General features: G+C 43.6%; 1 protein-coding gene across 1 annotated transcript; it reads right to left on the bottom strand.

The window, feature by feature from the left end:
- Positions 1-372: 372 nt before the first annotated feature.
- Positions 373-3,940, bottom strand: MSX1 (msh homeobox 1). The gene is made up of 2 exons (XM_005300260.4): positions 3,346-3,940; positions 373-1,561 (listed from the first exon to the last, which is right to left on the bottom strand). The coding sequence occupies exons 1-2, from the start codon at positions 3,815-3,817 to the stop codon at positions 1,131-1,133; spliced, it is 903 nt and encodes a 300-aa protein (XP_005300317.2). The 5' UTR covers positions 3,818-3,940; the 3' UTR covers positions 373-1,130.
- Positions 3,941-18,516: the final 14,576 nt, after the last annotated feature.

Raw genomic sequence — 18,516 nt, 5'->3', positions numbered from 1 at the left:
CTCAAGCAGTCAGCTGAGATCAGGATCCCAGTGCATCTAATCTCTTCATTCCACGATTCTGACATTTACCGAGCAATTCATTGAGTCCAAATTGTTCGATGGGTCAGGATATTTTTTTCGCATTAGAGAAAAAGTGGGGGAACTTTTAAGAAGTAAAACTCAAATAAATCCGGGAGTACACCCTAAAAATATGCTACAGGCTGGGCAATACAACACCATGTGTATAACCCTGGCGCAAGGAAAGTATTTTTCATGTGTGCTCGCTGCGGGATCTCATCTACACAGTGATGTCTTGTTTGGGAGAAGAACAAATACAAGTCCTTAGCTCAGGTCTGGTGTGGAGACAAAGGGCAATCAACATACGGCAAGCACTGTAGCTTAAAATTAATTTATTTAACAAATATAGCTATAATATAAATGATAATAAAATTTCAAATATACAGTATATTACATAGTACACAGAGCCCCTTCCAAAGGAGCTGTTGAAGGAAGAAACACAGATAACAGACAGCGCTGTTAAATGGATACGGAGACACTATTGTACATTTTGTCTCTTTCTTGCGAGAGAGACAGAAAAGTGTTCCTGGCATTCAGCCTGTCATTTCATTCCAAGCCAACCCTTCCCAAATAAGTGGTCTATCCCCAAACTTTTAGCGCTGCTTGCATGTCTCGGAATTAACCTGGGAAGGAATCACGGGGCTTGGAGACACTGCCCCTTGTCTGAGCTGGAAGGATGGCTGATGTTTTAGGTTTCTTCTGGTTTGGGGATCTGAGGGAGGACCAGCTTGTGGAAACCACTGGCGAAATCGGATCAACGTTTAAACGCAGCGAGGGTGCAGAAGAATAAAGAGCTAAAAGACGCAAACAAAGCCAGACTTGACTGTAGAGCCCGGTGGCTGGAAGTCTCTGCAAAGGGGCTCTTAGGAACTTCGCAGAGTTTGAGGAGTGTGGAACTGGGGCGAGAGGTGCAGAGAAGGGGGGGGGGGTTGGGGGGGGCGCTTGAAAGACAAGCGGGGGGTTGGTGGGGACAAGATGGCTAGGCAGGGACAGGAGCTGGCCCGCTGGCTTTTGAGGGAGGGGGCGCCCCAACCAAGCTGCTGTCGGGTGGGTTCCTTGCGCCCCGCTGCGCTCTATGTTAGGTGGTACATGCTGTATCCCACGTGAGCCGTGTAGAGTCCCACGGGAGCCACGGGCAGTCCTGCCCGCTGGAAGGGGCTGGAGGCTCCGTACAGGGAGGCGCCCGCCACCGCCGGGCCGCCCAGAGGGAAGGAGATGCCGAAAGCGGCCGGAGGCAGCATGGGCTTGGCTGCCATCTTCAGCTTCTCCAGCTCGGCCTCCTGTAGTCTCTTGGCCTTGGCGCGCCGGTTCTGGAACCAGATCTTCACCTGGGTCTCGGTGAGGCTCAGCGAACTGGAGAACTCCGCTCGCTCGGCGATGGACAGATACTGCTTCTGCCGAAACTTCCTCTCCAGGGCCAGCAGTTGCGCCGTGGTGAACGGGGTCCGAGGCTTCCTGTTGGTCTTGTGCTTGCGCAGGGTGCAGGCCGGGGGGCTCAGCCGCCCTGGGGGAAGGGAGAAGGGGCAACAAGGATAAAAAACAAAAACAAAAAAAGAGGCCAACTGGTTATCAGCACATCGCACCTGGCAGAGAGGTGGGGAGAGGGGTTGAGTCTGGAGGCTAAAATTCAGATCCTAACCCCTGCCCAAATGCAGGGGCTGGGGGCTTTGGAGCGGGCTCATCTCCAATGTCTACAGCACTTTTGAAATGATCGCCCTCCTTCTGCGGAGCAGTGCGGTGTCTTTTTCAAAGACTGTGTTACAAAGGGTTCAAAACTCTCCTCCCAAATGGTCACAGCCCCAGTGATGCTTACTAGCGCCCATTGAGGGCTCATAGTTAGATCATTCATCTCGCTTCACATAGAGCAGCCTACAAAATGCTTTGCACTGGGACAGGTAGTCGTATATCCTCAGTGTCCGCTTATTTTTTTAAATGTACAAGACACCAAAGGGATGCCGGTGTTAGCCTAGGACAGAGGGGGAAGACCCCCAAGAAAGTGTCTTTGTTGTCTTTTTTTTTATTGGACGAAACTACAAAAATAAAACAGGCAGGCCTTCTCAGGCTCACACCCTCTTCATTAGGCCCCTGGGAAAGAGATTAAGCATGTAATTACTTATGAACTCTGAATTAACTCTCTGTCGCTCTATTGCCCTTCATATCCTTCTGCTTCCTATCGCCTAATTTAAAATGTAAAAGAGACTCTTCCAAACCGTGGCCTATTTTATTTTGAGTTAAAAATACTTCCGCTGATTTTGTAATATAAATAAGTGAAAGCCACAAAAATATGCACACAACTCATTTTTGGAGACTGTCCACTCTCAAGGACCTTTGAAGGAGTTTCACCGTGCTGAACTCTATATGGCAACATGGGTATAAATCAAATTCTGCTCGTTTTATTTAGTAAGGCGAGCAGAATTGGGCCCACAAAGAACCAGAGATAGAATCCTCCTGCACTGAGTTTACAGAATTTCTGGAACTCTGCACAATAATTAGACATGATTTTTTCATATAAATAGAGCTCATCCGGTTTGATTTTTTTTAGAAATTTACTTATATCAAGAATAAAGTGGAAAAAATCTAAAGTTACAGATTTATGTACTTTCAAAATAAAATACTTGCGATTACAGAGCCTGCACTCATGACGCCTGTAACGAGTCCCAAGACTGAAGCATCAGGATGTAAAAACCTGATCTCTATGTGTATCGCTACAAAATAATACAAACTACTTTCAACAAGATCACCACTGAGATGAAGCCATGATTGGAGAATGTGTATGGTTCGTTCAAATCAAAACTTGATCTGACATACGCAAACAAGTTTTTTCCCACAAAACGACGTTTGGTAGGAGACATTTCAATTCCTCCTTTCCATCTGAAACTCTGAAGCCATCTTCTGCCATTAGAAACATTTAAAATAATGTATTTTAAAAGATACCATATTAAACGTGCTGGGGAAAGAAACTGCACTGGAACTTCGGTATAACTAACTTCGCTTAAGCGGAACTCCAATTCTAGTGATCTACAAGGATTGTCCCAAACCGATTCAACGCAATGCGATGTGCAAATAGCTTTTGGTGAGCTTTTGCTTTTATGGGGGAAGGGGGGGGACGAAGGGAAATAGTGGCTTCTCTGTAATGAAATTTAAAACGAGAGAGTCCCAAACATCAGTCCTGTGGAATTTCCCTATGATCAGGACTCAGGAGTTTGCGTTCTAGTACATACAACATACCCGGCACATTGCTGTATTTACACATTCAATTTAGCCACACAAATCGGATCTCCTACTTACTAGGGGGAGGTGGGGAGAACCTGGGGTTCTGCATCCAGGCCGTCCTCTCTTGCTTCTCGGGGCTTTCCGATTTGACAAGTGCATCTTCGGGCAATTTTACTAGTCCCCCGACAGAAAAATGGCTGTTGATCGGTAGCGGGGAAGCCGGCGTCTCTGCTGCCACCGATAAGGATCCCACCCTGGGACTGAGGGTCTGATGAGTGGAAGTCCCAGCAGCCAGGGGCACTGCCCCTTCGGGGCTGGTGGCGATGCTCTCTCTGGCCCCCGGCTTCCTGTGATCAGCCATGAGCGCCTCCACGCTGAAAGGCAGGAGGGATGGGGGGGACACTTTGGGCTTGTCACTCTCCTCCTCTCCTCCCATCGCTGCCACGCTCGCCTGGATGCAGCTGCTGGGCTTGCTGAAAGCAGACGCAGGAGACTCCTCGATTTTGACCCCGAGATGTACAGTAGTCATATCAACACCGGGGGCCATGCAGAGGCAGTCCTCCTTCCCGACCTGAGCGCTAAGCCGCGGCAGCCGCCGTTCATGGGGGTTGTGACCAGCCAGGGCAGCAGCAACTCCTTCGCGTCGCTCTCGGGGCGTTGGGCACTTTTCAGCCCCAGCTCCCAGCAGGACTTGTTAATAAGGCCAAGCGAACTCCAGAGCTGTCCAATCAGCGCGCAGAGGGGAGGGACGGCGGCTTCCCATTGGACGCGGAGCGGGACTTCGCTGCTATCAACAGGCCGCTGCCTTCTTGCTCCCGCTGAACCGCGAGGATGTTAGTGGGAAACTTTCCTCTGGAGTAAATTCTGTGCCCGTCTCTTGTCTTTTGCAAGAATGGCTCCTATTCAAGCCTCTTGCGTTCTATTCACTCCGGGGTTTTGTTTGTTTTGTTTTGTTTTTACTGCGATGGAAATTCTCTGAGCTGCACATTTCTAACCCCCAGATTGTTTTTTCAGTGTAAGGAACATGGCCCTTGATGCGATGCAAATACACGTCTTGTGGTTGGGTTTGTTTTTAAATCTATGGCAATGAGAAACATAATATCAACTCCCACGTATAAAAGTACCCTCCGGGTGTATGTCCAATAAGCGCCTGGGGCGCATTGTGAAGAGTAGAAAAGACCCAAAGGAATAATATATGGATATATTAATCCACTCCTGAAACCAAGTCCAGTTTTGTCTGTTATTGACATAAAAATGTTAACATAAACAAAACGCCGGGGTGCCCGTAGTGTGACCTTACAATGTGAGTCCTTATAGAGGCTCCATGAGCTGTCTGCGCGTTTAAAACATGGCGAGTATTTTTCAATGACATACATGGTGTCAAAGGCAGTGTTTACATGTATACATGTCTGTACGCACATACATTTATAGTTGAAGTATGATATATCTCATTAAATAAATATGCCTGGATGTGCAGATACAAGAACATATAATAAAATAGGCATTCATGTAAAAAGAAAACCTAAGCTTCTCGACCCATTAAAGACTTGGCTATTTTGTTTTGTAACTTTGTTTTACGATCCCTTATCCTTGTGCCCAGCCCAGGACGGATGTGCAGTAAAGCTGAGCTGCTCTCTAATACTGTGATTGGCCACTCGCTGAGAAAAGTTTATTGATAGCTGCAGGGCTCTAATCTCCTAGAAACACAAGCGGCTCTTGCAGTCATTTAAGGGTAATTATCTAATCGGGGAGGGACAGCGAATTCCCTTTCATTTTAAACTGGACCCACTAAAACGTGTAGGTTATGAGCATATAGATTATGAAATGAATTGATATAATGGAAATTTTATTATCTGGTACGTGACAGATCTGATTGAAATGAATTATCATGTATATGCACATATAAGATAATTCATTTATGCATCCATATCTATACGAATCTTTAAATAAAGGATCATATAGAATATAAACAACACAATATTATACTAATATAGGGTATAGCGTATTTTGTTGTTTATATTCTATATGATCCTTTACAACAAGATTATTTGTATATGTATATTAAAATTTACGCACATACTGATGCTCACACATCTATACACACGTATACATGTGTTACATGCATTGCATTTGACTACCACGTTTCATTAATGTAGGACCTTTCCATTGTCCTTGAAAAGCTGACTGTGAAAACGGTTTCAAACAATGTAATCAAACTCTAGTCTGTTGTTGTTACTTTTTCAAAATCCATATCCCCTGCCTTCGGAGAGCCATGTGGAATTTACAAGTTCTGCCCAGCCTCCCTGCTGCAGTCTGGTGGGAATGAAGAGCGATTTTTTCCCCCCTGCGGCTCTTATCGATCCTTCTGAGGGGCTGGGTCGGTCCGCTGGGGTGAGTGGCTTCTCCGAGAAGCGGCTGCATTGCTAATTGCGAGAATAAACAATCTGTCACGATTAGTCAGTGCCTCTAATAGGCAGACAAGTGATGTTGTTTTTAGGCGCCAGCAGCGGTCTGATCAAAGGCTTCAACTGGAGGGGGACTATTGAGGACGTTAACCCGCATCAAGGGAGCAAGACGCCTTAGCCCTGGGACATCAGCACATTCAGCCTGACAAAATTAGTTTGCTCTACCAATCACAGGACATTTTCCCAAACCCTGATGCTGGATGCGGGGCAACATTTCTTTTTATTTTTTCAAGTATAAAATCTTTTTTTTTTTTAAAGTTGCCTATTGATCCTACAGGTAGAATCCTTATTTCTGGTTCCCAAACGCAGTCGTTCAACAAGACAGGGTGATCATGGCTTTGTTATACCCACTGGCAGCCTTTAGGTTGCTTCTGATCTCATTATTTTGATGGAAACATGAATGGGAAATATATTGTTTACTTCTTTTTAGACTGTATTGGGGAGCGGTGGGTGTACTTGCTGGAGCTTTAGGAGACGGGTGTGTAGCCCATTCTGAGAGCTAGATCCCGCTCTCACTGAGAGATGTCAGAATGAGATAATTACTCCCTTATTCATCTCCCAGCAATGAACGCTTTATGTTTACGTTTCTGCCGTGCTTGGTGGTATTTTAATCATGGTAGCATAGCAAGGGCTTGATTGTAATTCACAGGCTGGCAAGCGCTTTGCTTGAAAGGAGGAATCCAGTAGGTTTTTTTTTCCTTTTATCTTTTTTTAATTAAACATGCACGCTCCCAATTCAGGAGGAAGAGATCAACTTTACCTCCATGCAACGAAATCTTCCCCGATACTGTTTTTTTTTTTTTTTTTTAAGTTTAGCAGAAGGATTTGAACGTCAAAGCTTTTCCTGAGTGAGCTGCTCCGCTATGGAGGATCTAAGCACTGAGGGATTTTAGACCATTTATTTTGCTTGTGTTATGATGACACTCTGACAACTGCTTTTCAATAGCTCTGTCATTCCCCTTTCTGGGCTCTCGGAAATTCCGAAGTGAAGTGGGGGCAGTTGGCTGTTTTATGGGTGTTTGTTTCAGTCCAGAGTTTTTATTGGAATTTGCGGAGTTTCAGTAAGGCGCTTGCGTTGGATAACAATATTGGGCAATTAGCATCTTACAAAGTCCCGTTTAATACAATGAATGTGCTATGAAAACCGATTACCTATAGCATTTTATTTCAGTGTGTGAATACAACAAATGATCATAAAAAGGGAGGGCGGGGGGGGGGGAGAAAAGGCAACTCTAAGCCAATTCAGGGCATTGTCTGCCTTTTGTAAACGTTACCTTTGAATTAGTGCGGAGAAATAAGAAAGAAGGGGTTGAAAAGACGGCAGCTCTCTTTTGTCTTAGGTTACCGGAGATCAGACAGCTCTGCAAAGTACATGACAGGCTTTGCAGACTGGGGAACGGGCCATTCCATAAACCGACATGTAAAGGCACCCGGGACCTGGATTCAAAGTGGCCATGTGCTTGCATTTATAACCAAGGATGCCCCATACTGAAGATCGTTTGGAAAGATACATCAAACTATGCGCACGGTATTTACAGACGTCTAGTTCGTTTATTATGCGGCTGGGTCTTTATGGAAACTTCCCAGAGATCAACACACATTCCTAGTGTTAAAATTGTCCTGTAGACTTACTACCCTCTCCGAACTCTAAGCTTCCCCCCCTCAGACACACCCCTCCTCTTTTCCACTCCTGAACCTTAATAAAGCGAAACGAGCTGATCAAACATATTCTTAACTACTTTTAAGGTTAGAGCCATCTGGTATGTTCCTCCTGAGATTATCAAGAGTGGTAATTTTGTTGGTCAAACAAGCCCCAGTTGCAAAGACGTCCTTGTCTCTTTAAGACTCGGTGGGGCTCGAGGCTGAATGGAAAGCACTATTTCAAGTGGCCCAAATTAATTTGATCGCGACATTATGATGCACTTGGAAAAGATGAAAGAAAAGGCTGGCCGTCTCCTCCAAGATCTCTATAATTATAGATAATATATCCTATTTCAAAGCAATTAGCTCAATCAGGCGTAACGAGGCACTTTGCTGCCAGGGAGCAACAATGCCTTACGGTTATTTAAGCTTCAAGATGTCAAACAGACTCCGAGACTCTTTGCTTTGCCCAAAAGGGAACTTGGCTCTCTTGGTGAAAGTCCCCATGGCAAACGCAGTGGTTTCCCTTCGGTGACAACAGGCCTTTAAAAAAAGGGGGGGGGGACGAGTATCAGGGGGTAGCCGTGTTAGTCTGTATCTACAAAAACAACAAGGAGTCTGGTGGCACCTTAAAGACTAACAGATTTATTTGGGCATAAGCTTGACGGACTCTGATAAAGGTGCCAACTTTCCCCCAAAGTACTTCAGCATCACTCCTGTCGGCGATTGTGTCTGTGATGGTGAAAATATTACTACACAATTAATATCGTATCACTACTGCTCCTACCTAGTGAGATTAAATTGACCTCCGTGTAACTTTTCCCCTCCCTCAGCATTACTCTACCATGCTTTTGACCATTGATTTTAGGCTTCTTTTGTTTTCCAAGGCATTCATTCACTCCTCCATCCGACCTCTTTCTTTCTTTCTTTCTTTCTTTCTTTCTTTCTTTCTTTCTTTCTTTCTTTCTTTCTTTCTTTCTTTCTTTCTTTCTGAATATTTTCCATTTGATCTAGAGGATAAAGCATTCATTAGATGAGTTAATCGTCGAGTCTCGCCAGCAAATATGATCCAATTTGATTCAAAACAACTTCCATTCATCCATTTTCTTCCATCAATGGACCTGATGCTGCCCCCATTTAAACCAAAGGGAATTTGGCAGTCGACTTCAAATGGAGCAGCATCGGGCCCAAAGTTTATTTCAGCTCTGGAGCAGCCTTCCACGTGTGTACCTGAGACTTGGCATTTCCCTAGCTGTTAACCTGAGTGGTTGCTTTGAGGTTGTTCGTTTAACCCACTTTAAGTTTTAAAATGAATTGCTCTCCCTTTTTTATCTTAAACCGTAACCACATAGAGATGACAAGACTCCCAAAGGAAAACGCAGCACCCCCGCAACTGACTATAAATTATATTCTTCTGTGCGTTAGAAATGAGTTGCCTTTTTTATATACACAATTATATCTGCGGGGGGAAATGCAGCGTTTAAACAGCGATGCTAAAATCCACTCCGTCTGATGTCAAAACGCGGAAGGTCAGGGCAATAGCTGACCAGTCACAGAAGACACGGGAGGTGCGGGAAAAGCAATGCTGTGATGCTACTTCGGGCGCTGGCTGGCTGCAAATGTTTAGAAGTGTTATGTGTGTGTTCAGATATATATGCCTGCGGCCCGATCCTGCCGCAGCTAACGCCATTAAGTTGTGGAGCAGGATCTGTACATCACCCTATTGTACCAATTCATCTTTTTTTTTTATCTGCACTTGAATTAAGCGACAGTGAGGCAAGTAAAGCCACTGAGACAATGTGTATTTATATCTCAGATATAGCCAGGCGTTATATTTGCATCCACGTTGGGCAGCCAATTCCACAAGAAACAGCGTTTTGTGTAACTGCATTCGACTTTCCTGTTCAATCCAGCCACTTTACTAGCCATTACACACACAACGTGGAACTCTGCTCAAACCAACCCTGACTCCTTATCCAACTTTGCAGTCCAATGACATGCGCGCTGCTAGACATTTGTAAAAAAAAAGGAGAGTGTTTTATAACCCACCCTTTGCTCCTGGCAATGCCCCGCTAAGCAAAAAGTTAGCTTTGAAATGTGTTAAAGAGGGGGCTGTACGGGCCCAGTCAGGGCATGCTTAGCTGAAACATTAACGTACGGCAATTACTGTATAACTGTGCAATTAACCTGTCAGCTATCGTTCCGATGACCTTTCTTGTGAAAAGGGGTGATAAAGCGAATATCCCAATGGTTTAGTGCTTTGATTTAGACGAGACAAACAGGGAGCTGGGAGGATATGAATATGAAGTAAATAAAGTTGACCCCGCCCTCTCTTTCTGTCCTCTTTGCACAAATGGGAACCTTATTACATGACTCATTGTGACTCGAGATAGAATGCGATCATTATGAGTAAATATGGTAGCTGGGGCTCCACTAGTTGTTTTTTTCTAGAGGCAAAATTATAAAATATGAAGGATGTAAATTATGTTCTCTCGGATCTCTTATAAAGGAGGCTCATTCAAAGCAGAACTCTCTCCCCCAACCCCATCCCCTTGAGCCTCACTGAATTCCACAAAGAGCAAGGTAGATTTCATTTATTTGTGTTTGTTTATTGGCTAAATGTCACCAGACGCAATTTGTCCCAAATTCTGCAACATGCGAAAATAGTTTGTGGTTTAAAGAGCCCATGCTGGTCCTACCAGCCAATCTCAGATCATGAGTGTAAATTTATCCCCATGCTATTTTACAGTGTTCTCATGTTTACTCCACGTGTCTCAGAAGCATTTTACATATAGTTGCATAAGAAAAGGATTTCGCCAGGCCAGTTATGAGATTTGCTAGATTTTTTAACAGACAGAGCTTCCTCACAAAAGCTGTATTGTTTGCCTGCGGTCTGGGTTTCCATTTGGAGTAATTATTGTATTCCCAGTCTTCTTCTAATCATTTGCTCACAAGGCCATAGTTTTGTTTTTTTTCTTTTGAAGAAGATGAAATACTCCAAATTGTAAAACCATTGGAACAATCCCTAGCTTCTTTTCCTATTGTGCAACAGCCAATCCTTACACGACGCTAAATCACTGGAAAACATATGATGCAAAGGCCATTAGAAAAGTATATAGCAGGGAGAAAGGCATGTCGCCACATTTTCTTTAAATTGCAAACTGTGAAAGTCGCCGGTCTAAGTCTGTTCCCAATAGAGATATTTCCCTTTTCCAGCAAATGTGCCCACAGAAAAGAATAAGAGAGCAGTACTTTATAGTGGGGGTATCTATTTCAGCTAGATAATAATCAGTTCCTGGGAAAATACGTAGAAGGAAAAATATAGGAAGAAAAAATACCCCAAATATGACAGATTTTATTTGTCTAGAGGATTTTCTTTTCCATCAGCTGATTATGTCAGAGCCTCAACGGGTGTAAACCGGGACAGCCCCATTGCAATCAGAAGAGCTCCGCCGATTTACGCCAGATGAGAGCCCTGCAGATATCTAATCTGAAACTGACGATACTTTCTGATGCACGTATTTTAAACTTCCCTATTGGCGCCATACAGCTTTCCAGGGTAATGCTCCTTTTCTTTGCCCCTTCTTGGGTGTGTGTGTTTGTTCAACCCTGGGGCCCGATCCGTCGGAAAATTCCCATTGTACTCGATGAGAATAAAGTCAGCCCGGAGATTTCTTTCTTCCTGGGGAGAATGGGATTGAAAAGGAGGCTATAACTGTATAGTAACAGACGCCAGGTATCTTCTATACAGAATTCAAAGGGAAAAAATATACTTCTAGAGCTTTCGAAGTCATCCACTGATTTTAAACCTCCCTAACTGTATGTAACCTCTTGATGAGAAACTCCAGCGCCTTATTATATTTGCGATGTGATCTCACCACATCCTTTTGCTTAATGGCACCTGATAGCTAGATACGATACTGCCGAGTGACATCATTCTAATAAATCAATGTGACCAAACAACTTCTCTTCCAGAGGAGGAGGGTGGAAATCCACAATATTTTGTACAAAACGAATTTGCGTCTCAGACTTTCCACCAACCGCAAACCTAGACATAATCTAAACTGGTCCTGGCTGGCCTGCTGCTGGTGCGATTAGAATTTGGAACTGCAGAGATAGCATGTTTAAACATCAGCACGGCTCCGGTTACTTTCATGCTCTTCCCGCTACCCTGAAACCGGTATATGTGTTATGGACATTATTTATGTAACAAGTGTGAGTACCCTATTGGCGATATCACTTTTCTGCTCAACAGTCAGTCATTTTCTGTCAATCAACGCAAAGCCTCTTTCAGACTTTCAAATAGCACCAAACTTGCTATACACAAACTTGCTATAAAACCAGCTCTATGATAATCATAGTTCACTGCCCCGACAGAAGCAAGAAAAGATTAATACCCCATTAAAGGGGAGGATGTTCCTTCACAGCAAAGGCTACTGTGAACCTAGCTCTATAATTCCCCCTTACTGGTGGGCCTACGATATAGAGTTTGAAGATATGGTCCTGGTGCTATTAAAACTAATGGCAAGATTCTCGTTGACTGATTTTTGGATTTACAGGATAGTGTCTGTACTCTACTGCTAAAATCCAATAATATTCCCTTGCTAAATTCTCATTCTGGAATGATGAGAAAGATAAATGCAAGTGCACAAACGTGTGGACTTAGGTACCTGTGTGTGTGTGTGTGTGTGTGTGCCCGCGCGCCCGCTTGCGGTGTTATCGTTGTAGCTATGTTGGTCCCAGGATATGAAGAGACAAGGTGGGTGAGATAATATCTTTTATTGGACCAACTTCTGTTGGTGAAAGAGACAAGCTTTGCAGTTTACACAGAGCTTCAGCACTATGTCTGCATAACAGTCAAAGGAAGAATAATGTATTAATCAGATATAATTCACATGTCTATGTACACAAAGGAGATGTAGTATGGCCTAGTAGATAGAGCATTGGCCTAGGACTCAGGAGATGTGGCTTCTAGTCCAGATCGTCTACTATCCTCCTGAGTGATGTTGGGTAGGTCATTTCACTGCAGTTTCCCCATCTGTAAAATGCAGATAATAATTCCTTCCTTTGAAGCGAGGTATTTGTGTGTGAGAGTATAAATATATTGATAATATATCTTTATACCAAAATACTAATTTACCATCTTTGATCATAGCCCTATCATTTAAGTAGTAATTTATTTCAATTCTTCAGTGCCAGTTTTGAAGTTTTAAGAAAGAAAAATAAGCAACAAAAATGGAAGGTTTAAGAATTTATTTTACATTCATTCTGTCCTCAGTGCTAGGTTTGGCTTTCTGTAGTACCTACAGAGAACTACATTAGCCCACTTTTAACTACACTTTCTACCAATGTGTCAACCGAATTATAGTCCTATTGACGGGAGTGGTGAAATTGTAACAGGGTTTGATTTTGTGTGTGTGTGTGTGTGTGTGAGAGAGAGAGAGAGAGAGAGACAGACAGACAGAGACAGAGCGATTACCCAATAGCTAAGAATATAGGTGGGTCCTGAATGCATTAACAGGACCACGGTTTTTCAGAGCAATTTACCATACTGCAGTGCTCACACAGGCAAAATTCCCATTGGTGAGAATAAGGGTTGCAGTACCTGGCCCTAAACTGCAAACACTTAGAGACCTAAGAAAGTTATTCAAAGCAGCAGTTCTAGGGACTCAGACAGAGGCTCCTGAATGATATTTACCTGTGAGACATCAGCCTTGACTTTTTCTTGACAAGTGGCTGTCGTCTGTGACTGAGCTCACCTTACCAAATTTAGGTCGCCCCCTCCAGGTTTTTTTTTTTTTTTTTTTTTTTGCCATCTGCCTCAGAGAGCAGTGAGTGAACCGGAGTTGGTAAAGGAAACTTGGTTGTGTAGGAGCAATAGAATTCCACAGTTTGTTTCCTTTCTCTGTGCTGGGGCTCTGAGGATACGAACAGTGGGCCTGACCCGTAGAGAATAATAGTGTATTTTGTGAAAGTTAATTGTTCAGCTAGACAGGTTTCTGTGCCACTATCAGCCCTCTTAGGAAGGTCGCTCCTTCGCCAAGGCTCCTTCCCTGATGACAAATAAAGGCACTTTGCTTCTTCCACAGCTACATAGAAGTAGGGTGACCAGACAGCAAATGTGAAAAATCGGGACGGGGCGGGGGTAATAGGAGCTTATATAAGAAAAAGACCCAAAAATCAGGACTGTCCCTATAAAATCAGGACATCTGGTCACCCTACATAGAAGAATAAGGTCCACTTCATTTCAGTGGAAGTTTTGGGTCAGCCAGAATTGCAGAATAGGGGCACGAAAGTATTGAAGATCATTCAATTCTGTTCAGAAGAAGGCTTCAATCAAGAAAGGTTTTGGAGATGCATCGAACACATCCCACTTGCTACGTTTATATTCAGATTTTAGGAGCAAGTGTGAAAATGCCAGGGCATTTGAAATTCATCAAAACAGATCACACATTCCACTGAAAGAAGATTCCGTTTGAATAAGAAAACTTAAGCACTTAATTATGCCAGAGACGGTAACTTTAAAAGCCAGAGCAAAATATCTCATCGGTCTCAAACTCAAAAATCATACACGGGTAAATGCTTTTAAATCGCCATGCAATGAATATGCTTTGGAAATACTGTTTGCATAAAAAAGAAATCCACCGCGTTAACTGACCAGTCGCTAATTAAATACAACCTTGCTTACCCCATGTCCTGGTCTGTCCCATGCGACATTCCATAGACTCTGCCCCGGTATATAGGAAGCAAGTAATAATTTGGGATGATGAAAGGGTGAGCTCTAAAGCTCCCATTAGATCTCAAAGATGTTAATCTTTATCTGCCCAATGTTTATGGGCTTTTATCAGCGATCATATATTGAAAATAACCCCTTTCCCAGACTAATTCCATCCTGGTCTTTTATGAATTCTGTACTTAGTTATGCTGGTCACATTCTAATGATTTTTTTTCAATTGTGACCTTTAAGGATAAACTTCCATTTAGTTGGCTACTTCGCAGACAAAATCTGAAGCCTGCCTTAATTTGTAGTTTACTAGTCCTCTGATGTGAGACTACATAGAAAGTTCCTATCTGATCAAACGGCTGGTACCCTGACACAGCCCAATTATGTGAAAATATATCCTGGCTTATCATTTCAAACATCATATCAGCGGGGAAACTGAAGTCGTTCCCTGTCTGTTTGATTTTCCTGTGCAGACACACTTGTTTAAACAGGCACCATAATGTTTTTTTTTTTTTTTTTTTTTTTTTGCAGTCTTCCTCCGAGGAGTTCAGCAAACGTTTTATCCTTGGAAACTCCAAAGTGGGGCGATGACCAGATTGGAAAGTGGAGGTTCACATTCCCTAGCTCAGTGGAGGGCTTGTCGGGTGGGAAACAAACAATATCCTGGAGTGCAACGGTCTGAGCAAAAGGTAGGTCTGGAATTTTACAAAGAAAATTTTTGACACATGCTCATGAAATGTCTAGCAGGTACCTGAGCTGAGTGCGTTGTTCTGGTTTCACTAATAGCCTGGGTGATATTCGAACTACAATGAAAACTCTGACTAGGGGAAATAGAGCAATGTATGTGTGATGGCCCGGATCCGGGACTCCTTACTCCTACCCTAAACCGAATGGGAATTTTCCCTGCTACGACCTGCAGACTCCGATATCAGAATTCTCTCTTTCTCTCTCTCTCTCTGTGCGTGTGTGCTATCTAACCATTTATCTAATCTATCAGTTAAATACACCCGCACACATATTGTGCAAATACTGTTACCTATTTCTAGACGAAGGGGAGCACTCAAGAATTAGCCCGTGATCCGAAAAGAACCAAACTAATGTTTCCCGTCCTGTTTCTCCTTGTTGTGTTACTTTACACGTGCGGGTTTCTTGCTGGAGGAGCCGAATGGAGAGACCACATTCAAACAGCTGGCAAAATTCGCCCATGCGAGCTCCGGCGCTCGGTCTTTTAAACCAGCTTGTGGTAACGTGTCCTCTGCGCCGGGCGCCTTGGTAGCCGGAAGGAGGCTGAAATAAGGCGCCGGGCCTTAATTTTGATCCATCTGCTGCAACTTGTGAGCGTGAGGACCAGTGAACGAACGGTTGGTTTGGGTTATTTATTTGAAAACGGTTTTTCGTCCTCATTCAGTTAGCTGGGGAGGAGGGAGGGTGCCTGCCTGTTTCCCCAGGTGGAACAGGGAAGACAGCACGAACACATACGGGATCCCCGCAGTCCTGACACAGGCAAAACTCCCCCCGACTTTGCTTGCTTGAGTTCAAAGGGAGTTTTGCACAAGCGCGGACTGCAGGATCGGGCCCCCAAGCTCAGCCCTCGGCTCTGAAGAGCGCAGGCACTTGGCTGGAGGTGACACCGGAATCGCTGGGGAAGTTTGCATCTTGCGGTTTAACAACGCGGATACCTGGGCTGTTAAACCTGATTGATTTCAGGAAATGAGCCTCTTACCGTAGCTCCTACCTCTGTAGGAGGGGGAGGGAGGCCACTTAGGCAAAATCAGTACTTGGTCCTGCTAATGAAGGCAGCGGGCTGGACTCGATGACCTCTCAGGGTCCCTTCCAGTTCTGTGAGATAGGTATATCTCCATAGATATATTTTTACTATCAAACACTAAGCGGTGCACCTGTAACACCGCATCCCACACACCGCTGGCTGGCTCTGCTTTTAGCACCGATGCCGAGTTGGTGACATTTTCATTTGATCAAGGGGACGGGGTGCAACCTCCTCCTCTGCTCCCAGGTGCCCCAGAGGTGGCACCCACAGCGCAATAACAGTCATTAAAGCAGCCGGTCCCCAACTGCTTATTATCCTGACCGTGTCTATGACACCCTGGAGCTGGCAGACACAAAAACCAGGAGAGCTGCGGTGGGTGGCTTCAACAACATGCTACTTCGCGAGGGACAATGAGACCAACCCCTTTTGTGACAGGAGTAAAGGATTTTGCCTCTCTCCTGCAATAATCCCCCAGCTTCCTTCTGCATCCCGGGGTTTGGGTGCCCCTGAGAGCAGAGGCAGAGTGCATGACTTTTAACAGCCCCAATAATAGGCCAGGCACTGCAGTCCTCACTCCTGTGGAGTTCCGTGCCTGGGGACGGATTGCAGGATCGGGCCCCGTGATGGCGTCCAAGTTCAGGTTTATGATTTTAAAATCTCAATGAGCGTCTTGTCTCCATGTGACAACAATGGAATTTTCAGCCAAATTGAGACAACCAGTCAAGGAGTAGAATTCATTTTAAAATGAGATTGTGGGGTTCTATCAAACTTACAGGGTATTCAAGTTGTTTGAGCTGTAAGGGGCTGATCCCAAACCAATTGAAATCAATTGGAAGTGTTTCCACTGACTTTATAGGGTTTTGGATTAGGCGCAAAGTGCTTATAAAATTATGTTTTAGACATCTGGGTTTCTCATGTGATAGACTAGGTCCTACTCCCATTGAAATCCATGGAAAAATCAAACTGACTTCCATAAAACAGGTCCTTGGTATTTTAAATAGTTTCACATAAATTAAATTTAAACATTCCATAATTATCTTATCTTCAGGTTACATGACAAATGTAATTAATTTCATGCTACTGTGTATTGAATCCCTTAAAAAAACACAGAGCGAGACAAATTCAATATAGTGAACAGTCCCTACCTTTTTATAATTGTTTTTCCTACCCATTCTGTCTCCTCCCTCCCTTTCTATTTTTTCCCTTTTAATTTATTTCCTGTACATATTTCCTTATACATATACCTGTAACTGATTGAAACCATGTCTTGTAAATATGCTTAACCGCATCCTCTTCCCCTGCATAAATTTCTTCTCTATTAATTTTTATATATATCATTGAGTCACACACAGATTAGTTTAAAATTCTGAATAGTATTTTGTTGTTGTTTCTGTTTGATTTCTTTAAACTAATCATTGATCTGTTTCAAAGAACTGGAAATATGGAGAGTGGAAATGCAGATATTAAAGGTAACATTTCAATAAATTGGCAGGGTTAGAAAAAGATTGGTCGTTAAACAATAATACATGAACAAGTGTAAAAAAAAACCCTTGAAATGTATAGGAAGATCAGAGATGCTATCAGAGGAGTCAATTAGGTGCTCCTCAAAAGTGAAGATGAAGGCGATTGTTTGGAATGTGCTCACTATTTGCTTTTAAAGGGTACACATTTTATTTAAAGCTTATTTTCGAGTAAAATTCTTACGGTATCTTCATGGGAGCCGAGGGACTGACTGACAGAAAGAAAAAAGTTTTCAGGGTCCAATCCAGAAGTGATGAGTACCATCAAGTCTCGTTAAAATCAAGAAGAGTTGAGGGTACTCAACAAGTCTCTCTCATGTGTGTACTCTAAAACCGTGAGAAGCCAAACTTTGCCCAAATTAGGGCTATGTTGTCAAATTTCCAGAAGCCGAAGGGCCACGCATAGTTTGCATAAAATGGATCAGATTGCAGAGGATCCCATCTTTAGTAAGGATGTAAAACCTACAAGACTACAGGTCATGGCATGCCATAATGTGGCTTGATTTGAGCAAGTCTGGGGGAGGATTGTATTCTGGGATTTGTAATCTCCACATCCATTTATTACCGTGAGATATTTCATAAATTCATAGCATTTAACACCAAAAGGGACCGTTAGATATTACCAAATCTGACCTCCTGTATGTCCCAGACTGTTAAATTTCATCCAGTTACCCCTGGGTTATGCTCAGTAATTGTCTGACTAAACAAAATCTATGTTTGTGAAAGGCATCCAGTCTTGATCTGAAGACATTCTGAGATGGCGACTCCATTAGTTCTCTTGGTAGTTTGTTCCAGTGATTAATCACTCTCTCTATTTAAAAAATTGTGCCTTATTTCTTATTTGAATTTGTCTGGCTTCAGCTCCCAGCCAGTTGTTCTTGTTATGCCTTTCTCTGCAAGATTAAGGAGCCTTCCAAATTTATTTTCTCCCTGTGAAAGTACAGAGGTGCCCCCAGCATTTTTTCCCATGGTTTGCACTGTTAATCCCTGTAGACCCAACCCTGCTGCAGCCCCTGGTCCCTGTGCTTCACCCACAGAGTACATACCACGTCCAGCCTGGCCTGACCAGGTGCAGTGTCATTCCCCATCCCTGAGAGGAGACACTAGCTGCTAGAAGCAGAACAAGGT

This window comes from Chrysemys picta, chromosome 5 (assembly GCF_011386835.1).
Source record: "Chrysemys picta bellii isolate R12L10 chromosome 5, ASM1138683v2, whole genome shotgun sequence".
Lineage (NCBI taxonomy): Eukaryota > Metazoa > Chordata > Testudines > Emydidae > Chrysemys > Chrysemys picta.
The sequence above is the reverse complement of the archived record's forward strand: the minus strand, read 5'-3'. Positions and strand labels throughout refer to the sequence as shown.